This window comes from Cynocephalus volans, chromosome X, assembly GCF_027409185.1.
Source record: "Cynocephalus volans isolate mCynVol1 chromosome X, mCynVol1.pri, whole genome shotgun sequence".
Lineage (NCBI taxonomy): Eukaryota > Metazoa > Chordata > Mammalia > Dermoptera > Cynocephalidae > Cynocephalus > Cynocephalus volans.
Genome location: NC_084478.1, coordinates 17,535,903 through 17,562,340, shown reverse-complemented (window position 1 = coordinate 17,562,340; position 26,438 = coordinate 17,535,903). Strand labels below are relative to the sequence as shown.

Genomic DNA, 26,438 nt, shown 5'->3' with positions numbered 1-26,438 from the left:
ACTTCAGCTTATACTCAGTGGCCTCCCCATCTGTAAGAGGCTGAGAAATGCACGTTGCCCATCCCCCTTAAAAATATATTTATATGGGGTTATACTAGTAAGAAAAAAGGTGAGAATGGATATTGGGTAAGCAACTGGAAGTCTCTGCTGCAGATTTTAGATAAACGTGAAATATGACTATTCAATACAACTTAACTCAGTTTTGTGCATTGATTTTCTATCATTACATAGTGTGATGCTCAGGCCTCCTTATTTCACTTCTGGTTCAACATTTCTTCCTTTAACCTGAATCACTGGGGCACTGTCCTTCTTTGTAAGTTCCCCCTCCATCTGCCTTGATTCTAAGCCACAATTATGCTCTCAAATGTCCTTGGTCACTGAAGAGACAGGGTTCTTCTCCAAGTTCTACCACAGTATTAGAGATCACCTGTATCATTTAGCTTCTGTTGTGTAAAAAAACACCCCAGAATTTAGTGGCTCGAAACAACCATTTTATCATCTCTTAGGATTCTGTGGGCTGATTTGCCTTAGCTGGGCAGTTCTTTACAGGGTGTCACCAGAAACACCATTTTGGGGGTGTCTATAACTAGCAGTTATCTTAACAGTACAGTTACAGTCTTGTGTGGATTTTGCATGCCGGAATTCCCTCACACTAAAGAAAACAATGTGTCCCCCCCAATGTTGAGGAAGGATTTCTATGCGTCTCAGTATAAAGAAACCTTCAAGAGTGAGGTTATAAATTTTAAAGATTAGTAAGTGGATCACTTTCCCTTGTTCCTTCCTCTCCCATGGCTCAATGTTTAATTGCTTGAGGTGACAGCATGGAATCTTCTGTTTGGGGAGCTGTCTTGGACCTGTTTCTGACCCAGAATCTTAAACAGAATATAATGTTGTCCTCAAGGAACACACCCGGGATTTGTTACCACACAATGCTCTTCTTGAATTTGTAAGGAAAGAGAAACAGAAAAGAAGGCATCAGTCTTTTTTTGAGTCCTGTTACCTGCTAATTTAGTTTTAGGTAGTTTTCTGAGGCCTTGAGTTCAACAATATAAGCTAATTTGTATTGCAGTTATGAGGGCTAATAAAGCAGTCATCCTTTCTCGTAATAGAAAATAATTTTTTAAAGAATATAAAATATTTTCATAGAGAAAAGAATAAAACTACGTTTTTCAGAAAAGCCAATAATCATATACATAAGTAAATGGAGAATCAACAACATATATTCTTAGAAAAATTTAAATCATGACACATGGTGATTATTTGGATGTTATTATTACACAGAATTTATGTATATAAGCTTGGCTATGAAAGATCAGGCTAAGCCACTTAGGCAAAAGTCTATCTGTTTTGTCACAGTCTCCAAAAAGTGCCATAAAAGTCAGTTAAACATTTCTCTGTGCTTTTTTTTTGGGGGGGGGGGGTATTCTAGAAACGTTATATAGAGAAGTTCATAAACTCATGTAGACAAATCAGATATATTGGGGAAGGGAGAAGAACCAGCATGTCCACATTTTATAATATAATGTGAAAAAAATCAGAAACGAATGAGAAGACACAGAGGTACTATATTTAAAGCAAATACTGGCATGTCTTATACAAGAAAGGCATCTTACAATTTCTGTTGGTACATTATAATTTTTCAGCGTGTATTTCTAAAACGGGGCGAGGGTCCTATGATGTAATATCAAAAAACAGAACACTGACATAAAAAGCCAAATACCAAGGTATAAAAGACAATTCAACCATCTGCAGATAAAAGACCATCTGGACATAAGCCTGAAACAAGCAAGACGCTGTCCACTGCAATTTCACCAGCTTTGCCCTTGCCACGTTCTGCTTCAAAAATGACCTAGTAATGCAAAGGAAAAAAAAATTACTTCACAATATTCAAAACAATGACATAATCAAACTGTTGAATAACTGTTAACGAGGACTAAACTCATATGTCACTACTGCACAGAAACAGGCTTTGACATTGAATATATACTAATACCCAGATGCCAGGTGTCTACACTGAGACAGTTCTGTTCAGAGAAAACAGGGTCACAACAACATCTACAGGATTCTGAAAAGCCCTGTAAAGCTGAGAAGTGTAAGGTTTAAAAGGAAATTTTGGAATTCCCACTTAAAGAAAAGAAAAGCAAAACCACACACACACACACAAAAATGGTTTTCCTTATTAAAAACCAGGTTAGAAGAAATTTAATATTCTCCATGAAAAATCTAATGCAAAACTATATAGTTGAAGAGAATTAGTTTGATATATTCAGATTTTGGTAGTTTCTAAAAGAATAGTTATTTTTCTTAAAATATTGGTTTATGTATTTGGAAATTATATGGGATGTCATTGTTTTCGCGCATTGAAAATGTTTTATAATATGCTCTAATCATTTTTATCTAAGAAATTTATTAATAATCAAAAGGGAAATCAGCTTCTTTATATTTTCACAATTTCCTATGTATAGAGAACAGAGGATGAGTTCTAAAATAATTATCTTCAAATTGGATGCAAAATGACAGAGGACCCATTTAATAAAATTAAGGATATACAGTGACTATTTTATACTCATCCAAACATATTTTTAAATAAATATGATTAAAATGAATGCTTGCTAAATGAATGTTTATATGCTTTTTTCAATATTAAAACAAAGAGTTCGTGTTAATTTTATAATCAGAAAAAAACACCAAAAGTATTTTAAAAATTCAATAGTTATGAAAATAATAATAGCTACAATTTATGGAGCACCTATTCAATACCATTCACTGTAAGGAGAAGTATGTTCCTCAAAACTCCCACAAGTCTCCCATAAAGAGGTGATTAGGCCTAATATGTTCTATAATTCTCAATATCAGAAACAAGCAGATTTAGAGGACAGTAAAATGATTCTGATTCAAAGATGATTAAGGTTGCCCTGGAACAAACATTTAGGAGAGGAAAGAATATGAGTATTTAATTTGAACTGTGTTATTTTTCTTTAAAATGACTCACAAATATATTCTATCAAAGTGGGATTCAACAATAGCCTATGCATACTGTGGTTATTTAAAATACGTATTCTGTGGAAATTAAAATGCAAAATATGAATGTACTCATGTTACTGTGGTGTGATTACAATAAAGTAATTTCCCTTTGTCTTTTCTAAACTTTTTAAAAATAAATTCAAACTTATAGCAACTTGGCATTTTAAAGAAATACCTTTTAAGAACCATGTTCATAACAGTGTCACCATGAAACTATTTCCCATCCCCAACAGCATCTCTTTTTTTGCTTTATAAATAATCACAGAATAGTTTTAAAGGCTACAGAGGATGAAGTGACTTTAGGCTTGCTGTCATCACTGTATCCAGCTTTCCCTGGCTCTCCAAAGAGGAGAGAGGAAACAAGAGCCTGTGACTGCCCACTGCCTGGGATGCTCTCTTTTGCTCTCTAGCTGGGTACATTTTCTTGAGAACTGTTGGAGACAAGGTTTTACTAAGCAGCAAGTGATAGCACAACTGGGTATAGAAGTCTCTCCATCCTCTAGTCTCTTCTCAGCAGGGAACTGCTTTCAGGAAGTTGTTCCTTTTGGATAATTTTTAAAAAGTGGAGGTGAGGCCAAATGCCGACCCCTCCCAGCAGCTGCACTGGGTGGGACAATGAGGGTCGGTATATTTACATGTTGAGATATGGTAGCTTTTCCATCACTGAAATCCCTGAATAATACCCCCTGGATAACTAAAAATAAATGTCAGCATAATTAATTGACATACTAATTTGTATTTGTTTTTAACTGTATTTTCACCTACCCTGGTCCAAAAAATTAGGCAGGCTTTTAATATTCTCTTTTATCAAGGAGATTTGCGATATAACAATCAGAAGCAGACTTTTCTGGAAGACAATCCCCTTCCTGATGTTTGTTCCCCACAAGCTTAACCTCCCTGAGAAGATCATGCTAGAAGGTGAATGGCTAAGAGGAAAAGCAGTGAGGGGGAAAAGTGAGATTCTCCAGGACTAGCTAGCTGCACTACTGCCTGTCCGAAGCAGAGCCCTGGGCAGGAAATAGTTGCCTGACGTTCCTATTGAGGCTGGATTCTCAACACGACTCTGGCCTTAGTAAAGTTTTCTGTGTCCTGGCCTGGCATGGAAGTTGAAGAGACAAATGACTTTAAGGGCCACATAGGTGCAGAAAATGTGGGTACCCATGGCCTCCATGAGGTGAAGATGTGCTGTTCCCCCCTTAATGTCTGTGCAACTTTGAGCCTTTCAGAAGCTCAGGCTTCTCTAAGGAGGGGGCCCCTCTCCCAACCCTGTGTGAGCAAATAGCTGAGACTGAATTTCTCCCCAGCTTGATGGGATGGGGCTTTGGATTCAGATATAATTTGATTTAAAGAAATCAATGGGACTTATGTTGTATGCCCAAGTTTATGAAGAGTCACATCTGCTACAAATATCCACAGCCAATATGACATTGCTAAACTGGAATACATGCTTTAGTCTGAATTATTCAGCCTCTCCATCCTCCAATATCCACCATCAAGGTTTCTCCTAGAACTGAAAAATTCAGGACATAGGCACCTGGGTCTGAGTATCCCTTGTAACATAGCATTGTTGTGTTATAACGTGATTACCAGCCAGGTTCTTTGGGGACATGTTTTCAAAAATGTGCATTTTTAAAAAATCACTGATTTTATGGTATACCCTCTCCCCAAGTTACCATGTTATATAAAAAATACTCCCCAACATACAAACTCAGCATGGAAGTAATTATAAATGCTGAGCAGAGGCATATTTCAATTCTCTAACAGAGGATGTCATCCGTATATAGCATGGCTCAGTGCCACAGTCCCCAAACCATGCTGCAAACACAGCAATGTAAACATGTGGATTGGATTTGTATTGATTCAAATGTGCTGCAATGAGAATAAACTCAAATTAATTTGTACGTCAGTCCGAAACAAGCACTGGCTGCTTTTACCACAGAGGGGAAGAGTAGTTAGGACATTCATTAACTAGGGCCCCAAATATACTTTTATTTATTGTCATGTCTTATGATATATTTTAAATAAGATGTTATTTTTTAATTAAAGCATAACAAATGAAAAGATGCTAAATTTAGTGTCTGATACTAAGGACTAGGCTTTCTAGTCTGACAACTGCTAGCTACCAAGAAATAAGATTTTACTCACATTAATCATCATCTTTCACAAGCAAAGTATAAGTGGAATTCCACTTCATCGATCTACTAACTGTTCTTCCTTTTATCATCTGTTCATGTGGCTCCTTCTAGCTTTCACCCTATCTTTTTCCTTCCCACCTTGACCAAACTTTTCCCAAAGGTCCACAGTGGCAGCCTTCAGGCTCTAATTCCTTCCCTCCTCATCTCTCTATAGTTTGGCCTTTGGCTCTTTCTCTCCAAAGAAACAACTCCTGCAAAGATCTCTAGCCACCTCCTGATGGTCAAACTCAATAGACTCTTTGTAATTTTTATCTTATTTGTTTTTTCTCAGTGTTTCATCCCATTGACCAACTTCCTCTTCAAACTCTGTTTTATTTTCCTTTGTTAAACCTACTGTGCAGTAAAGGATTAACTCAGCAAGCCTGGATTGTCCAAACCCTGCATATTCCAAAAAAAAAAAAAAACGTTTGGCCCTTGACTGGTTCCTGGGAGATAACCCCTAAGCCCTTGGAATAACCTACCTGATTAAGAATGTCTTTGTTTACCTGAGGCCTTAGGTCATGTCAGATAGTTTATGCTAACAATGTGATTTATGGTAGAGGCCTTGGGTCACACAGTATCATCTTGACCTTTGTAGAGACTAGAATCTGGATAGTTAAGGTCAGCCTTGCATGCAGTCACATGAGCAGGCTGACACCCAACAAAAACCTGGGATACCAAGGCTTGGTTGAACTTCCCTGATGGGCAATACTTATGAGTGTTGTTACACATGGTTGCTGGGAGAATTAAGAGCTGCCCAAAAGACTACCGGGAGAGGAAAACTGCAAGCTTGTGTCTGGTCTCTCCTGGATTCTACCCTATGTGCATTTTCTCTTTGCTGATTTTAATCTATATAAACTGTAATTGTGACTATAACAGCTTTTCTGAGTTTTGCGAGCCTTTCTAGGGAATCACTGAACGTGACTGTGATCTTGGGGACCCCTGACAACAGCCACTGTCTCAGTTCAGTTAAAAAAAATCACATTTTAGCTGCCATTCATTGTGCTAGGTTCTGGGTGTAGAACGAGTGAGCAAGACATTCTTTTACATATTAAGTAATGTATAGCCTGGTTTGGGAGGAAGTTGGTGAGAGAAGCCGGACACACAAACAGGTCATTTCCACAGAACATGATATGCATGAGCCTGACAAGTATTGTCATTAGTTGTGCTGATTAATCACCTTCCCCATGTTGCCAGAATGAAAGCTTGTTAAAGTGTAGGGAAAAAGTCTTATTCATGCTTGTATCCCCAGTGCCTAGGTACTTCAGTGTTTTGTTCATTATATCATTGAAAAAGAATGTAAATCTCTAGTTTAATCATTTCTTCCCACTTACACTTTTGGTAGTATCAGTCCCTTGATACAACTGAATTTTCCCAGTCTTCCACCTTTCATCTTCACTTCTGGTCTCCTCCCATGCCAGGGCATTGTTACTGTTTTTCACAAACACTCGAAGTTTCCCTACTTTGTCTCCAGCCAGCCGGTAATCAAAGAGCAAACAGAAGTTGCTCTGGGGCTGCAGGTTGGGGAGATGAAGTTTCAATCGGCCAGTGTCCTTCTTGTGGCCTGCCAAGGCCGGAACTGCCATATAATAGCCAACAGCTTGAAGAGAAGAAAAAAAATGTACAGTTAATGAGGCCACTGTAAAGGATTTGGCTATAACGTATAGAACGGCTATTAGAAAATGAACAATAGTTTCCTATAGGGAAAGCTGAAGTCCTTTTCATTTCAAACAGAAGAACAAAATTTTCATGGCAAAATAGATTTTAGGGATTACACAGTTGAAATCCTTTGTTATATAGAGAAAGAAATTGAGGGTCAGAGAAACTGAGGAAGTTGTCCACATTCAAAAAGCTTGAATTAAAACCATTTATCTAATTTTTAATTTATTTTCTTTTATTTTATTAATATTATTTTTTTACATTCTAGGATGCTGTTGCAGAGCAGTTGGGAGGGAGGGGGAGAGCGGAAAGGGGAAGGAAATGGGATGGAAGAAGGAGGAAGGAGGAGGAGTGGGATTGAGGCCTGTGGCACCCCCCACATTTTAATTTTCTAATTTTTTAATTTTTTAATTTTTCTAATTTTTCAATTATAAAAAATTTTAGCTAAAATATTTTAGCACTGCAGATAACTTGCAACCAATGGAGAACTTGTGTTCCAGAACTTCATTTCCACCTTGGTTATTTGAACCTTGGAATGCATTTCCCCACAGAGTCAATGCCCAGCACCTTCGGTGGGTCCACAGTGTGGTGTTTATTCCACAACCCACCTAATAGCATTTGTCCTAATAGCTTAGGAGAGCTCATATATCTCTCCAAGTTATGATTTAGGATGACAGAACACATCTTCTTCTACTCCTGTGAATCTCTAACTATCTTTTAACTTGTAGTAATGGACTTTTGCTCATCTTCAATCTTCTGGCTGTGGCTTTGATGGACTTGGGCAAAAACTTTAACCAGCTGGGGTCTGAAGAACTCGATAAGGAGGAGGAATTCCTATAGAAGCCAGGAGAAAGACACCGAGGATAAGGTGGAGTCTTCTGCTACTGAAATTCCCAGGGACACTTGCAGGACTCAGGCTGACACTGCTTTAGTTTACACTGGGCCCAGAGACTGTCCAGTCTTCTTCCCCAGCTAGTAGGGTCTCCAGATCCAGCAAATAAAAATATAGGATGCCCAATGGAGTTTTAATTTCAGATAAACAACATGTCTGAGCCATTAAAAAAGCATTCATTGCTTACCTGAAATTTAGGCACCTGTTCTGGAGGACACACCTGGGATCCTGCTGCCCTGTGCTGCCTCAGAAAGTTGCTCTCTACAACTGGGCCACTCTGGCTGGAGCAGCTCTGCCTCAAGTGGCCCCAAGTGTGGTTCCTGCTGCAGCTCTGGAGAGCACAAGCCGGAAACTTTGGCAGTGTCCGTGTGCCGTTAAGTCTGCAGGCTGGTAAAATGAAAGAGCAGTGGAGACGTGGCATTCTCCACTCAGATTTCAGAGGTTGCATGGAAAAGCCTGGGGGCCCAGGCAGAGACTTGATGCAGGGGCGGAGCCACCATAGAGGCCATCTACTAGAGCAATGCTGAGCAGAAATGTGGGGTTGGAGGCCCCACAGAGTGCCCCCACCAGAGCAATGTCTAGTAGAGTCATGGGAGTGGGGCTGCTGCCAGGATGCCAGAACTGCAGGGCCACTGTCTGTTCCACCATTGTATCTTGGAAGTAGATAAACTTGTTTTTGATTTTTTACAGGTTCACAGCTGGAAATACCCCAGTGTTGGGGGCTGTTTGGGTCACAGGGGGTGGATCCCTCACAAATAAATTAATGCCCTCCCTGGGAGGTGGGGTTAGTGAGTGAGTTCTCGCTCTATTAGTTCTCACAAGAGCTGGTTGTTTAACGGACTCTGGCACCTTCCCTCCCTCTCTTGTTTCCTCTCTCCATGTGATCTGCTTGTACCTGCCAACTGCCTGCCATTTTCTGCCATGAGTAGAAGCAGCTTGAGGCCCACACCAGATGCTGCTGTCTCAGAATCGTGAGCCAAACAAACCTCTTTTTTTTTTTTTATAAATTACCCAGTCTTAGGTATTCTGTTATAACAACACAAAAACAAACTAATATAGAACCCTATACTTTATCTGGTAACCCTACAAGCTATGCTCTCTCTTCTGTGACCCACTGAGGCAGGTTTCCCCTTCTCTCCCAGCTAAAGCCCCCTTTGAGCTGTCCTTGCACTTTTATCCCTTTAATAATGCTGAGTCATCCCATGTTTCTCTTTGATATTTAACTCTGTAGGGAAAGACAAGCCCACCTAGAGATACGGTGGAGGCACAGGAAGGAATTAGTTTAGAGGAAGGATCTTTTAACTGAAGTCTGAGCCTGTACATCCCTATATAAATAATTTGATTGGTAAGGAACTGGAGTCCTTGAAGGTGTAACAGTTGTCCCTAGTTATATAGTGAGACTTCAGGAGACAGAGATTCAATATGTGCTCCAAATGGGATATGCAAGCCAAATACTCTACTCAAGGGGAAAGCTAGGGCCCATCAATAGTAGGCAGTGGAAAAGACAGGAAATCTGCAGCTCAGCTGAAGTTTAGAAAAATCCAAGTCCAGGTGGCCAGAAAGAAATCCTCAAGCAACAGACAGGAAAGCTCAGTCTAGGAGTTCAGGTCATTGACTTGATGCTCTTTATGGTTTTCATGCTTTGAAGGTTGACTCTACTAAAGAGTTTAGGTTTAGGTGAAGATAATATCTCCTTCCAAGACTTATTCCCCCCACAAAAACCCAACAAAACAGAACAAAACAAAACAAACATTATAGAGCACCATAGCTGGTAAGCTGGAAAAAAGGAACAATTTCTTTCTGCCTTTTCCCCACCACTCCCAAACTTTATATGAATCCCAACATCTCTCTCTCTCAGCAGCAGGAGAGTGAACACAGAAGAGGTTTGCTGGAGCATCCTTTGTGGCGGAAGATATGTGGGAGAAGGATTAACAAGGAGAATGTATGCTGGACCGAGTTAGTCATCCATCAGGGAGACTCTCCCATCAGGGGAGACCTTGGAAGGTCTAGAGATTTCCAAAGATGACAAACAAGCCTGACCCAATAACCCTCCATTATTGGTGAGCTTCTTTTCCTTTACCATACTGTAGAATATAAAATAGTCAAATCTAATACCATTATCTCGATCAGCAGGATTCCAGTCAAAATCATCTTCTTTATCTTGTTTCCAGTCACAGACCCCATAGTCAAAGCTGCAGTCAACTGAGATATTTAAATCTGCCAAAAAACAAAATAAAAAAAGAGTGCATTTCATAACCATTAAGAGCATTAGAAATGTGTCTATCATTTGGAGCTCTGGTAAGCAATGCCACGTTTTCAGTTGCATAGAGTACAGGTTATGGCAACTAAAATGCCCTTAGGTATCCCTAAGATACCCTGTTTCAAGTTAAATCTGTGAAGTCATTCTGGATAAATTCTGTTGTGATCTTAAACACCAAAAACAAAAAAACCCTATTTTTAAAAAGATAAGTAATGGGCAAGATACCCGTGAGCAAAGTGAAACAGAGAATACTACATAAGCAATTGTTCAGAAAATTCAGACCAGAAAATAAAATCTCCTCTACCCAAACAAACTAGTGAAGATCTTGCCTGAACTTTCTAGATGATTTGTGGAATTTTATGTTTCATGTAGTCCATGGCTTACCAACATTCATTTTTCACATAAGTGTATTAATCATGTTTTTTATTTGCTGTATTTTATGTTTTAACATCTCAGGGGGCCTTACAGACCCAGAGAGAGATGGCCCCTTCCAGGACCAGCTAATTCCTAAAGATAGTAAACAACTTACTTGGAAACATACCTTTCCAGATAACCACCTCCTTTATCTAACTCTCATAAATCAAGCCAATATTTTTCCTGCCCTAAATCAACACAGAGCCAGGCACCAGGCAGCTAGGAACAGCCTCTATATCCCAAAGCCCAGTTGAATTTTTCAAAATATCCAATTCTAAGCAGTTTCTCCTGCCCCAATAAAAGATCTTTCCCAGGGTTTTCCCTAACTCCTGCTTCTGCCTCCTGACCCAAACCTGATGCTTGGCCTGTAGCCCTGAGTGGCATGGCATAGTTCCTTCTCTCGGGAAATGTAAGTAATAAATCCTTCTTTCAATGGCATTGACCTTTCCGTGTCAGCACTCAGTCACCTCCATAAATTAAAATGTTGTGAGTACAAATGAGACTGTAAGTGATAAACCTTTCTTTTCTCTACTTCACGATTCCAACATTCCAGTTAGAAATTTGCCACCAGTATGTAGGATCAAATAAGCTGGCACACTGCCAGTTTCTAGATTGTTTCTGGGTTCATTATGGTAGAATGACTTCCTTGTTTAGATGTGTCAGAGAAATAGAACAGTTGAGTCAGCTAATCTAAGTTTTGAACCAGTGCCTCTGGTTACTTTTATATAGATAGGGGCCAGCAAACGAACATCCTGGCCCAGTGTCTGTCTTTGTAAAGTTTTATTGAAGCATACCACATCCATTCCTTTACATATTGTTTTTGGCTGCCTTTGAGCTACGATGGCAGGGCTGAGTAGTTGCAACAGAGACTGTATGGCTCACGAAGCCTAAAATATTTACTAGATCCTTTACAGAAAATAGTTTGCCGATCCCAACAAATACCACTGGGAAAGAGAGAGAACACTGAGGTACTTTTGATTTGTAACTAAGGCTCTGATTTGGGGGGTTCATCCATTTATGCTGAGGAGTAAAGACATGGCAGAGACAGGGAATAAGCTAAAAACAGAAGTGGCAGTCACTGATTTTTGATTTATTTCACTTTGCCAAATATTTTCACATACATTATGCCATTTGATTTGATTGTCAAAGAAAGTCTATCATCAGACCCATTTTTAAGAAAGTAAAACTGAGGCTCATAAGTGATTTGTCCAAGTTCCGCAGGCACTGAGTACTGGAATTGGGCCAGAATCCCAGCTAAGGCTGAGATCCAGGCTGTCCGTCCTGCACACATCCTAAGCAGCACAGACACACTGCCCCTTTCCTCACTTTCCTTCCTTCTTACCCCCTATTTTTCCCTATGCCAGCAAAGATATTTTATTTCTAGTCCCAGTTTTAAAACTGAAAGATGCCAAGTAATATTTGCTTCCAGTCTTCAATATTCTTTAATGAGTGCTATTACTAGTTTGAGAAGTTGGTGTTACCATCCCACAAATAGTGGAACATTAACTTTTCAGTTGGTTCATAATTGTGGTGGCACGTTTGTCCCAAACTCACCCCTCTTCCTCAACATTTGGGAGACAGAGCATGTAAACTGGGACAAGGGAAGAGTCTATAGCAAACTACTCCATAAAAAGATAAAACTCAAGGCTTTCCTCTCATGAGCACACTATTTCATTTGTATAGTGCTTTGTGGTTTGCAAAGTGCTTTCAAATACATTCTCTGATTTAATCCACACCAGCCTTGTAGCTGATGCTGATGGTACCCCACCAATACCTGTCAGACTTACATTCCCTTGCAGGCAAACAGCTTTCTACTGCAACCCCCAACAATTCTCTGTATGTGGGTGTTCTCTGGCTGAGGCATTCTTGGCCCAAGCCAGGAAGGCTAGAATGCTGGGGAGTTATTTAATCAGGGAGAGCCCTCAACCACTGTTGGACAGGAGCTGGTGGACAGATACTGCTGTTTCCTTGCCTTTGGGTAGGACCATTAAGTGCTGGAATTGAACATGGACTGAAGTCAGACTGGAATCCAGGTTCTCTCCAGTCTTGCAGAGAGTCCAAGTGGGATGGAGGTCCAGTTGCCACAGTGGTGCCTTCCCTGCTTTCATGACAGGCTAGGAATGCCAGGGAATTAGCAACCTCCTGGGAGCAGCCTTCAATCAACGTCAGATGGGAGATGGTGTAAATATACTCCTGCTCCCTTGCCCCTCCAGTAAGATAATTCTGAGCTATGCGTTCTACACTGGCTCTCAGAGTTCCCCAATGGGGTTGAGCTGCAGTTGCCCACAATGGAAACTTACTTGATAATGCATTTTTTTTTTTTTTTTTGTCTTTTTCGTGACCGGCACTCAGCCAGTGAGCACACCAGCCATTCCTATATAGGATCCGAACCCGTGGCGGGAGCGTCACTGCGCTCCCAGCTCCGCACTCTCCCGAGTGAGCCACGGGCTCGACCCGATAATGCATTTTTATTGCTGTCTCCTCTCCCCTGTCTCACTTCCCCACTCCCCAACAACTGTTTCCTGGGATCGCCTCCCACACAAACCACTTGCGTGCAAATTCCTGTCTCAGAGTCTGTTTCTAGGGAACCCAGCCTAAGACAGCACCTAAGAGGACAGTATTGCTCTTATCCCAATTATATGCATGAAAGCAAAGAGGCAGTGCAAGTCTAAGTGACTTGCCCAAGTCAAACAGCAAGTGGAAGAGGTGGGGTGCACACCTGAATCTTCTGATTGGGATCCAGCTCTCCAGGACACCTTACTCAAGGACCATTGGAATCACAGGGTCATGTGCTTATGTGCAAAATTTTAAACTTTCTGTATTTCATTAAGCATCTTGGAAGAAAAAGCAAAATAAGAAATGTGGCAGTTTGGTGATCCAAAGAGAACTCAAATAATTCATTAATGTTACTTAGCACATGTAAAGCAGAGATGGGGAGGAACTTGTGAGCACCTGGAGCATGTAATTTATCCCCTGTGCTATGAAACATTCTCTTCCTAGCCAGGAAAATAGGCAATAAGATGTTTAATGCAGAGAAATAAAAAAAAAAAACACTTAAGAGAAATGTGAAGGAAAACAAGATGCCTAGAGGAGCTGGGTCATGTGTTACTAGCCTTTGAAGAGTTTTTAGCAGAAGCTTCTCAGGTCAAATTTGGAGGATTGAACTAGAGGGACACTTTCTTCATAGTGGAGATTGTCCTACAAACCAAAGGGATAGAACTGGTGAATGTGATCACAAAAGGGAATCAAATTAGCACAAGTCTGGTACATGTATAGTGGTAAGTAAAGGAAAGTTTGAAAAGGCAAGAGAAGATCAAAGGCAGTCATACCTACACCAAGTGAAAGGTAAGTAGGGGAGGTTTTCAAGATGGCGGTGGCTGCGGAGGCTGGCGCGGAGTAGCTGAGGTGGAAAAGGTGGCCACTGGGCCTCAGGCAGCCGGGAAACTTGTGGACCTTCCTCTGGCCATCTCTTAAGGGAGGGCTGCTGCTGCTGGCCGGTCGTGGGGGGGGACTGCCACTTTGCCCCCGGCAGGAGAGGCTGCCTCATTTACAGGCAACAGCTTTGAAGTGTGGAGCAGGAAAAGAACTGTTTCTTAGCTGCAAAAGCGAGTCTCGAAACAGGGAACACGGCGCCAGGGCTGCTGTGGATGCAGACAGGACCCCGGAGGCCGGGGCCGCGCTGAAGGCGGCCAGCTGCCCTATTCAGGATTCGAGGTTTCAGGCTGGCATTAAAGAAGATTCCTGGGAGCGCCCGAGCTGCACCACGACTGAACAGCCCGAGGCGGCAGCGGCCGAGAACTGGGAAAGGCGGCAAACCAGAGACAGAGCGAGCGCCCGACCTGGCACAGCACTGTGAGTGACCCCTGGCACAGCTCTGTTCGGGGGGTGGATACCCACGCGGCTCCCGCCTGCACCACCAGGCCACTCACCGCCCCGGTGCTGCCTCCATTTTCCCAGGAGCGGGCAGCTCCGCCCTGCTCGGCCATCACTGAGCCCTCCCACTTGCTTGGACTGGCTCGGGGCTTTCCGGAGCCTGCAGACCGGCCTCCGCTCCCACTCCCTCCGCGGTTCTCTGGCAGGGCTGGTGGCAGGGGGCGTCCCCGGCCAGTGTCGGGAGGGCAAGGAAGTACGGGCGGGCCGACTGTCACTCCACCACACCCTGGACTCCAGCCCCAGGTAAACTCCCTGTTACTGGGAGGCAGATACCATCTCTGCGGCCACCAGTTTGGAAAAAAGCCTAATGAATTTCTGGTTGGGAATAGTGTGGTAGGAGAGTTCCCAGGTCCGATTGAACCTAACGGAGACCAGGCTGCAGGTGGGCGCTTGACTCGGTTTATACTGGGGGGATACAAAGGTGAACAAGACCCGAGAAAGATCTACATAGTGCTACAAAGGCACCCAGAGAGACCGGTCGTCTGTGCCTAGCAGAAACCTGGTAGACTTCCTGGGCGAGGCGGTGCCGAGCAGGGTCTTGAAGGCCCAGCTGATAGACAAGGGGTGCAGAAGACACGCCCCAGCCCAGCACAGTGCGCACAGAGTGGGGAGACGTGCGGCCAGGGAGGCGGAGACTCGACAGAAACCACACACCTGGTGGGGTCGCCACTGCACGATCTAACAGCCTGGGCCAGAGCACACGGAACAGGGAGAAGTCCTGCACAGGAAGTGAAAGCTCAACAGAGATCACACACCCTGTGGTACGTGATCCACCAGCCCAGCAGAGTCCAAGCTGACTAGAAAGGTGGCTCCCCGGAGAAGCCCAAGACCCGAGGCAACCACACACACAAGGCACTAGAGGCCAACTGAGCAGTCACGGAGGGAGCCATACGAAATTGGCAACCACAGCAACATCCTAGTTAGTCATTAGTCTCAAACCGGTGGACTGTGAAACCCCCTGCCACAATGAATAAACACCAAAAAAAAGATACCAGAAATACAAAAAATCAAGAAAGTACACCACCAAAAGTTAATAAATCTCAAACTCTAGATCCTATAGAACAAGAAGCCCTTGAAATAACTGATAAGGAATTTCGAGTGATAATTCTAAGGAAACTGAATGAGATACAAGAAAACTCAGCTAGACATCATGATGAAATGAGGAAAAGTATACAGGATCTGAAAGAGGAAATGTACAAGGAAATCAATGTCCTGAAAAAAAATGTAGCAGAACTTGCTGAACTGAAGAAGTTATTCAACGAAATAAAAAACACAACGGAGAGTTTAACCAGCAGGCTTGTCGAAGTTGAAGAGAGAACCTCTGAACTTGAAGATGGGCTGTTTGAAATAACACAAGCAGACAAAAAGAAAGAAAAAAGAATCAAGGACATTGAAGAAAATCTGAGAGAGATATCAGACAACCATAAGCGATCAAATATCCGAGTCATGGGTATTCCAGAAGGGGAGGAAAATGGAGATTCCATTGAAAACATATTCAATAAAATAGTGGCAGAAAACTTCCCAGGTATAGGAAAAATCACAGATCTTCAGATCCAGGAAGCTCAACGATCTCCAAATGTATTCAACCCAAAAAGGTCTTCTCCAAGACATGTCATAGTCAAATTGGCAAAACTCAGAGACAAAGAGAGAATCTTAAAAGCTGCAAGAGAGAAGCGTCAAATCACCTATAAGGGAGCCCCAATCAGGTTAACATCAGACTTTTCATCACAAACCCTAAAAGCTAGAAAGGAATGGGATGATATTTTCAAAATACTAAAAGACAAAGATTGCCAGCCAAGAATACTCTACCCTGCAAGGCTATCCTTCCGAAATGAGGGGCAAATAGTATATTTCTCAGACAAACAAAAACTGCGGGAGTTCACTACCACACGACCACCCTTACAAGAAATCCTCAAGGGAGTACTGGGTTTGGTTCCTGAAAAATAACTACCACTGCCATAAAAACCCAAGAAAAATCTAAACCCGCTAGTATAATAAAAATGGCATTCATGAAGAGAAAACAAGCTAACAAAAACACTATCTACAACCTAAGGAACCAACAAACACAGAAAACAAACAGTAAATCAGAAAGCAAGGAACAAAAGACACCTAAGACAACCAAACAACCAATAAAATGCTAGGAATAAATCAACACCTTTCAATAACAACTCTTAATGTAAAAGGCTTAAATTCCCCAATTAAAAGACACAGACTGGCTGACTGGATCAAAAAGCAGGACCCAACTATATGCTGCCTACAAGAGACCCACCTCACCCATAAAGATTCACACAGACTAAGAGTGAAAGGATGGAAAAAGATTTACCATGCAAACAGAAAAGAAAAACGAGCTGGAGTAGCTATTCTTATATCTGACAAAATAGACTTTAAACTAAAAACCATAAAAAGAGACAATGAGGGACACTACTTAATGATAAAAGGACTGATCCATCAAGAAGACATAACAATCATAAATATGTATGCACCCAATGTTGGAGCAGCCAGATTTATAAAACAAACTCTATTAGACCTAAAGAAGGAAATAGACACTAATACCATAATAGCAGGGGACCTGAACACCCCACTGTCAATATTAGACAGATCATCTAGGCAAAGAATCAGTAGAGAAACACAAGATCTAAACAAGACTCTAGTCCATTTGGAATTGGCAGATATCTACAGAACATTCCACCCAACAACCTCAGAATATTCATTTTTCTCATCAGCACATGGATCATTCTCCAGAATAGATCACATATTAGGTCACAAATCAAGTCTCAATAAATTCAAAAAAATTGGAATTATCCCATGTATCTTCTCAGACCACAATGGATTAAAACTAGAAATTAATAACAAACGAAACTCTGGAAAGTATACAAACACATGGAAATTAAACAGCATTCTACTTAATGACATATGGGTCCAAGAAGAAATCAAGCAGGAAATCAAAAAATTTATTGAAACTAATGAAAACAATGATACATCATACCAAAACCTGTGGGATACTGCAAAAGCAGTATTGAGGGGAAAATTTATTGCATTAAACGCTCACTTCAGAAGAATAGAAAGATGGCAAGTGAACAACCTAACACTTCACCTTAAAGAACTAGAAAAACAAGAACAATCCAAACCTAAAGTTAGCAGACGGAAAGAAATCATTAAGATCAGAGCAGAACTGAATGAAATTGAAAACCAAAAAACAATTCAAAAGATCAACGAATCAAAAAGTTGGTTTTTTGAAAAGATAAATAAAATTGACAAACCACTAGCATGGCTAACAAAAAAAAGAAGAGAGAAGACTCAAATAACAAAAATTAGAAATGAAAAAGGTGATATTACAACTGATTCATCTGAAATACAAGGAATCATTCGAGACTACTATAAACAACTATACGCCAACAAATTTGAAAATCTGGAGGAAATGGATAAATTTCTGGACACACACAAGCTCCCAAAACTGAACCGTGAAGACGTAGAAAATTTGAACAGACCAATAACAATAAAGGAGATTGAAGCTGTTATCAGAAGGCTCCCAACAAAGAAAAGCCCAGGACCAGATGGATTCACAGCAGAATTTTACCAAACATTCAAACAGGAATTGACACCGATTCTTTACAAACTATTCCAAAAGATTGAAACGGACGCAAATCTCCCAAACTCATTCTATGAAGCAAACATCATCCTGATACCAAAACCAGGTAAAGATATAACCAAAAAAGAAAACTACAGGCCAATATCCTTGATGAATATAGATGCAAAAATCCTCACTAAAATACTAGCAAACAGAATACAGCAACACATACGTAAAATTATTCATCACGATCAAGTGGGATTCATCCCAGGGATGCAAGGTTGGTTCAACATACGCAAATCAATAAATGTGATACACCATACTAATAAACTCAAACACAAGGACCATATGATCATATCTATAGATGCTGAAAAAGCATTTGATAAAGTTCAGCACTCATTCATGACAAAGACCCTCTATAAGTTAGGTATAGAGGGAAAGTATCTCAACATAATTAAAGCCATATATGACAAACCCACAGCCAATATCATCCTGAATGGGGAAAAGTTGAAAGCTTTTCCTTTAAGAACAGGAACTAGACAAGGATGCCCACTCTCACCACTTCTATTCAACATAGTGTTGGAAGTACTAGCCAGAGCCATCAGAGAAGAGAAGGAAATAAAGGGCATCCAGATTGGAAAAGAAGAAGTCAAACTGTCACTGTTTGCAGATGACATGATCCTATATATCGAACAGCCTAAAACCTCTACAAAAAAACTGTTGGAATTGATAAATGATTTCAGCACAGTAGCAGGATACAAAATCAACACACAAAAATCAGTAACATTTCTTTTCTCCAATAGTGAACATGCAGAAAGAGAAATCAAGAAAGCCTGCCCATTTACAATAGCCACCAAAAAAATAAAATACTTAGGAATTGAGTTAACCAAGGAGGTGAAAAATCTCTATAATGAGAACTACAAACCACTGCTGAGAGAAATTAGAGAGGATACAAGAAGATGGAAAGATATCCCATGCTCTTGGATTGGAAGAATCAACATAGTGAAAATGTCCATACTACCCAAAGTGATATACAAATTCAATGCAATCCCCATCAAAATTCCAAAGACATTTTTCTCAGAAATGGAAAAAACTATCCAGACATTTATATGGAACAATAAAAGACCACGCATAGCCAAAGGAATGCTGAGCAAAAAAAATAAAGCTGGAGGCATAACACTACCTGACTTTAAGCTATACTACAAAGCTATAATAACCAAAACAGTATGGTACTGGCATAAAAACAGACACACTGACCAATGGAATAGAATAGAGAATCCAGAAATCAACCCACACACTTACTGTCAGCTGATCTTCGACAAAGGCACCAAGCCTATCCACTGGCGAAGGGACTGCCTATTCAGCAAATGGTGCTGGGATAACTGGATATACATATGCAGGAGAATGAAACTAGATCCATACCTCTCGCCGTATACTAAAATCAACTCAAAATGGATTAAGGATTTAAATATACACCCTGAAACAATAAAACTTCTTAAAGAAAACATAGGAGAAACACTTCAGGAAATAGGACTGGGCACAGACTTCATGAATACGACCCCAAAAGCACGGGCAACCAAAGGAAAAATAAACAAATGGGATTATATCAAACTAAAAAGCTTCTGCACAGCAAAAGAAACAATTAAAAGAGTTAAAAGACAACCAACAGAGTGGGAGAAAATATTTGCAAAATATATATCTGACAAAGGATTAATATCCAGAATATATAAGGAACTCAAACAACTGTACAAGAAGAAAACAAGCAACCCAATTAAAAAATGGGCAAAAGAGCTAAATAGGCATTTCTCTAAGGAAGATATCCAAATGGCCAACAGACATATGAAAAAATGCTCAACATCACTCAGCATCCGGGAAATGCAAATCAAAACCACATTGAGATACCATCTAACTCCAGTTAGGATGGCTAAAATCCAAAAGACTGTGAACGATAAATGCTGGTGAGGCTGCGGAGAAAAAGGAACTCTCATACATTGTTGGTGGGACTGCAAAATGGTGCAGCCTCTATGGAAAATGGTATGGAGGTTCCTCAAACAATTGCAGATAGATCTACCATACGACCCAGCTATCCCACTGTTGGGAATATACCCAGAGGAATGGAAATCATCAAGTCGAAGGTATACCTGTTTCCCAATGTTTATCGCAGCACTCTTTACAATAGCCAAGAGTTGGAACCAGCCCAAATGCCCATCATCAGATGAGTGGATACGGAAAATGTGGTACATCTACACAATGGAATACTACTCAGCTATAAAAACGAATGAAATACTGCCATTTGCAACAACATGGATGGACCTTGAGAGAATTATATTAAGTGAAACAAGTCAGGCACAGAAAGAGAAATACCACATGTTCTCACTTATTGGTGGGAGCTAAAAATTAATATATAAATTCACACACACACACACACACACACACACACACACACACACACAAACCGGGGGGGGGGGAAGAAGATATAACAACCACAATTATTTGAAGTTGATACGACAAGCAAACAGAAAGGACATTGTTGGGGGGGAGGGGGGGAGGGAGAAGGGAGGGAGGTTTTGGTGATGGGGAGCAATAATCAGCCACAATGTATATTGACAAAATAAAATTAAAAAAAAAAAAAAAAAAGAAAGGTAAGTAGGCTTTTCCCTGAGGTCTGTTTAGAAAAGCCACATATAATTTGTAATTATAATTAGGGATCATGTCCAAGAAAGTCCAGATTATGAGGGTTTGATAGATTGATCCCCAAAATGGTCTTGATTTTTATCCCTCTCTGTATCTACATTCTTTGCAATATACTTCTCAGCTCCTTCCCCAACTTTTAAATCTCAGCTGGCCTTGAGACTTGCCTTGGGTAATAGAATATGGCAGAAATGACGTTGTGCCAGTTTTGGGCCTAGACCTTAAAGGTCTTCTGTGCCTTCTCCTGGAACCCTGCCACTGTCCCATGAGAAGAAGCTTGGACTAGCCTCTTGGAGGATGGGAGATCACATGGAGCAGAGCAGAGTCTAACTGTCCCAACTGAGGCCCCAGGCCTGTGAGAGAACACAGCTCAGATCGGCAAAGTCACCAAGCAGACCCACAACTGACTACAGACATGAGGCTGAGCCCACCCAGCCCAGCTCAGATCAGCAGAACTGCCCAGCCAATATACAGACTCATAAGCAGATCATGTCCAAGAAAGTCCAGATTATGAGGGTTTGATAGATTGATCCCCAAAATGGTCTTGATTTTTATCCCTCTCTGTATCTACATTCTTTGCAATATACTTCTCAGCTCCTTCCCCAACTTTTAAATCTCAGCTGGCCTTGAGACTTGCCTTGGGTAATAGAATATGGCAGAAATGACGTTGTGCCAGTTTTGGGCCTAGACCTTAAAGGTCTTCTGTGCCTTCTCCTGGAACCCTGCCACTGTCCCATGAGAAGAAGCTTGGACTAGCCTCTTGGAGGATGGGAGATCACATGGAGCAGAGCAGAGTCTAACTGTCCCAACTGAGGCCCCAGGCCTGTGAGAGAACACAGCTCAGATCGGCAAAGTCACCAAGCAGACCCACAACTGACTACAGACATGAGGCTGAGCCCACCCAGCCCAGCTCAGATCAGCAGAACTGCCCAGCCAATATACAGACTCATAAGCAGAACTAAATATCTAGTGCCGTAGGCCACTGAGAGTTTGCAGTTTGTTATGCAGCATTCTTGTGGCAATAGGTAACTGATACAGGTAGTTTGGGCCAGGTTTTAGTACACTGTGATTTTTCAGGTTGTGGGCCCTCAGGCGTTGGAGTCGATGCAAATGAGTAATTTTCTCCCAGCTTCACACATAGTCTGCCTCAACCCTTGAAGAAAATAGCCTTACTATATTGTAATCATTGGTACCAATCACACAAGCACTTACTATTTTAATATTGGCACTGTGTGCCATGACCCAATGATTTTTCCACTGGGGGTTTATGAATAAAGAAGTGATTCATAAACAATCATCTCATCCTATGAAGACACGAAAATGACATGGGACAACGTGAAAAGAGTATATACGTGAGAGCAGGCATTATTTACCTTTGTGTTCCAATCTGGAAGTTAGTGCTTTCCTTTGGACCAGAACCAGACCAAATTCACCTGCTTCATTCACCTTAGGGGCTAATGAAGAACACTTGATTAGTTAAGAAAAAAACCTAAAAGCTTACGTGCTCTGAAAGTATGAATCAAATGACCGAAGAAAGACGGTTTTATCATACATTCTAGTTACAGAGCAGTGTTTCCCTAACATTTCCAAATCATTCACAATTCACATTGGTTCTCGTTTCCTCAACTGGAATATCTTTTTGCAGAGGTTCCCTTAGGTGAACTAAGCCTCTATGCTACTGATATGTCCCTTCTAACCAGGTTTGGGAAATGCACTTTCCTGAGATTTTCCAGTCTCTATGAAGGCAGATAATGTCACTGGTATGCTAGCTCTTGGATGCGTGGGCCTGAGTCTACTTTTCCTTTGGTTAAATCCAACTGGCATTTGAAGATATGATCACCAGTCATAGAGCCAAGAACAGACAAGGCAAAACAGAGAGGGAACAAAAAATGCCCAACAAAAGCGAAATGGAAACTTTCAGTGTGGGATCTTTCTGCACAGCAACCACTGAAAGGGGGATAGGGCGGTTATGTAGCTCCTGCAGGAAACCGAAGCTCCACTATAGAATTCCCCTCCCCCACCAGTTGTCTATCTTAGCTTTTAAAATCATAACCACACAACTGTGGTTTCCTTTTCATAGAGTGGACCTGTACAAAGTGCTTTCAAGAAGTAAAAAGGTAGAGCGTGGCAGACCCATGGGGTGAGGGTCCCTCTGCTGTGGGTGGTGGGTCACATAGGAACCCCCCACCCCAGGTAAGGGAACAGACTTCCCCTCGTTTCCCAGAACAGCATATTTGATTTGGCATCTATGGAAGGTAGACTTTACAGAAAACCTGCTTCTTAGGACCTAAGGCCAAACCCATTCTACCTAAGGTGTGAAACTGTCTTTCCCTCTTTCATTTGCCAGGAGAAATGGCAATTCATCTTTCACCAAATGTGTAAAGCAACAACGGTGACACTCACCAAACACATCTCCTCGAAGGCGTTGCTCCTGTTCCACGTCGTTCTTCAGGGTTTTCTCTTCTCTCTCCTCTTCCTCAAGCTCCTCTTTCATTGTCTCTTCATTCTCTGTTTTTTCTTCATTAGAGTTCCCGCCTTTGGAAACACTCTTTTCATCGTCGAAGGGCTGCAAGTCAACCTTAGGGGTGCGAGTCCCAGTGGGTCCTGGGGTGACATTTTTAATTTTGACCTTCTTTTTCATGCTGTTTTTGTGAGCCAGCAACTTCTTGATTCTGTCTTTGATGGTACCACGTGCTCTGAGGACCTCCTTCACGGAATTTTCAGGGATAACTAAAATGATTAACAGGCGAGAAATTCCAAATTGGCTGATAATTAGATCACTCAGAAAAAATGGAGCAATTTAAAAGTGATAAAGTGTAGTAAGTGAATGCTTCGAGTGAACCCATCCGAGCCTCTACCATTTGATACTTTAGGAGGAATTACATTTGTACTGTTTTAAGCAGTTCCGATGTTATGGTAGTTATCTTAACTACCTTTTGTTAGAAGACGCTTTTGTTTTGCTTCAGAGACTACTTAGGTAGGGAAATACCTGCGACTACCCGGTTGGGCTACAGATCCCAAAGTGATGGATTTTCCAGCATCCTCTAATAATTCTGCTTTCATGCTGGTATTCCCCAAACTGGTGGTGTCCAGGAAGCTGTATAGATTTGTTCAAATTTGATGTTCAAAAATTACAACTTTAGCATTAGGTTATAAACCATATAAATTGCCAATAGTAGGCCATTTGTGACCTACGGACATGGTGATTCATGGTTCAATGTACACATACCTAATTTTCCTTCCCCTTTCTTTCTCCCCTTTGGATTTCTTCACCTTAGCTAACCACTATCTAAAGCTTAATGATTTTATTCATTGAATATTTTTTAGAGAGGCTTCTATATTTACTCTTTTAATTCATTTCCTATTTCTCATTGTACAATTCAATTGCTTTTAAAAATACACCACTAGACTGAGTCCTCCTATCCCCTTTGACCCTTGGGGGAGAACGTTAGTATTACTTAATTCTGCTACTTGTGTGTAGTTTAGAGAAAAAGGAAATAAGGGCGTAGACGTCAATTTTGATGTCTAAGAAGAATACTATAAAAATAAATTGGATTGGGATTATATTAGAATATTTTTCTTGACAATGTTTTAATCTCTTCTGCTTCGTTCCTTCACCATCATTTGGCTGATCTGGTCTGTACTAAAGTAGTAGAAAAATAAACAAGGAGGAGTCCATGATATTTTGGGTAATCAAAATTGGAAAGAAAAATGCTTTTAATTAGCACATTGCTTTTATTTTGAAATCAGTCTAAGCCTGGTATGACAAAAGAGCAACATTTCTCTTTTAAAGAAATATTCTCGTTATTTATCATTGTGACAGCCTGTATTTATAGGTATGGAACCAACTAGTATTAATACAAGTAATGCATCATTACTCATTTTCCTGACCTTCAGATGGCCTATTTCAGCTCCCTTGCCAAAGGTTGCATGCTAAGTTTTGATTGTAATGTACTGATCATATATAGACCTTCCTCTGGAGGCCTCGTTATGTAATTCTGTCCACAGTCCCCTGAATCTTTTCCCAGTGCCCAGCATGAAAAATTAATAGGAAACATCCATTCCATGTAAATTTCCTTTACGCAATCAGTAACATAAAACTAAGGACCTTTAATAAATAACAAAAGAGGGTTTCAACCCACACCAAGCAAACCTAAACATCTGCTTTCAGTTTGTGCTTTGAAGTTTCAAATTTTCCCATTGAAAAGAAAAAAAAAATCATAACCTTTGTACTGTCAACAATTTCAGTCCCTTAAAAGAGGAAACGGGGCAAGGATAAAAATGCAGTCTGAAGATATGCATATGATAACTAGATTTGGTTTTATCTAGATATTGTTTCAAATCTGACATAACTGATGATTGTTTTCTCTGAAAAATTTCTTAATTATTGCATCGTCTTTTTGAGAATATAAAGAAGTAGGAGGATGTTGCAGTAGGAGGGTCTTAGGCACTTTGGGAAACTCAGACATAAAAATATGGAATTCCAAAGTTTTCAGGTTCACAGGCCAGTCTTTTGTTGATGAAGTTGACAATTTCTCTTGGGAGGGATTTGAGATTTCTCTAAATATCTGCTTTGCTCTATATAAATTGAATTAAGCCATCAGCATATTTTGAATGACTAAAGAAGCTGCTTTTCAATGGGAACGACTGTTGAATTTTGGTAAAGAAGCCTTTGCTACTATTACTCCTACTACTAAGGTATGCTTATTGAGCATTTAAAATAGTCTAGGCTGGAGCCAAACTGCCTAGATGAACATTTATTTATTCCATATGGATTATTTCACTTAATCATCAAAAAAATATTAAAAGCTAGATACTATTATCCCCATTTTGCAGATGTGGAAACTGAGGCACTGAAAGTTAAATAATTTGTTCTCAGTCCACGGGTAAGTAGGCTAGGGAGCCAGGAATCAAGCTCAGGTAATCTGGTTCCAGAAATCGTGCGCCTGGTTACTCAATGGCATAGTTTTCTCTCCTAAATTGACTGTTACTGCCCAAATTACCCAAATTATCTAAGTTTTGATTTTATCAAGATGAGCTATAGCTGCTGTCAAATCAAGACTAAATTATTCATCAGTGTATTATTAATACTCAAATATATTAGAATAGTAGAAAAAATACATATCTACATTTAGGGTGTTTCTTCCTTTGGGCACAGATGATGTATACGAATAATCCACTAACTCTTCTCCCATATTGCAAGGTAGAGTCTGAACCTTTCAAAACAGTGGACCCATAATAAAAGTTACTACATCAGTGCTCTGCATTATATAACAGCAATTCATGTGCATGCGAATGTATTTTGCAATGAGACATTTTATAATGGTGAATGCTAATTGGACACAATTATCTCATTTTTGTTTTTATGAGTTTTCTATGCACATAAGGGTGGATTTTTGGCCATCCTTTAAGCAACGGGTGTTAAGAACTTAAGATCGATTTCCAACAGAAACATGGCTGTTTCTTTTACAGAGAATTAAAGCAAAATGGAAAGGGCTGAAGAAGTAATATAGTGAATGACCCAAAGATAGTTTTCTCCTTTAAATAAACATTCTAGTGAAAGACGAAGGAAATAATTAAGCTGCAGAATGGATAATAACAAATGAGTAATTTTCAGATATCAAATAGAACAGTGTGATGAGTTTGAGGTTTCAAAGAATAAAGATTTTGTTTTACCCCAAAATATACTTAAAGTTGGGTAGTTAAAGAAAAACAGAAGTTTCCTGACATACAAAATGTTTGTGTTCATGTGGGATTTATGATTTCAAAGCACTGGGTTACAATATTTTCTCCACAGGCTGCAAACAACTACCCAATTGCATA

At 40.5% G+C, this 26,438-nt stretch overlaps 1 protein-coding gene across 1 annotated transcript in view; it reads right to left on the bottom strand.

Annotated features, from left to right (window-relative positions):
* Positions 1 to 1,738: 1,738 nt before the first annotated feature.
* Positions 1,739 to 26,438, bottom strand: part of EGFL6 (EGF like domain multiple 6) — a 62,083-nt gene continuing 37,383 nt past the window's right edge. Inside the window, exons 8-13 of the mRNA XM_063084487.1 lie at positions 23,019 to 23,345; positions 21,989 to 22,069; positions 16,340 to 16,342; positions 9,865 to 9,966; positions 6,533 to 6,798; positions 1,739 to 1,849 (exon numbers count right to left, since the gene is read on the bottom strand). Of these exons, the coding sequence (XP_062940557.1) occupies positions 1,739 to 1,849; positions 6,533 to 6,798; positions 9,865 to 9,966; positions 16,340 to 16,342; positions 21,989 to 22,069; positions 23,019 to 23,345 (890 nt within the window). The remainder of the gene's footprint in view (positions 1,850 to 6,532; positions 6,799 to 9,864; positions 9,967 to 16,339; positions 16,343 to 21,988; positions 22,070 to 23,018; positions 23,346 to 26,438) is intronic.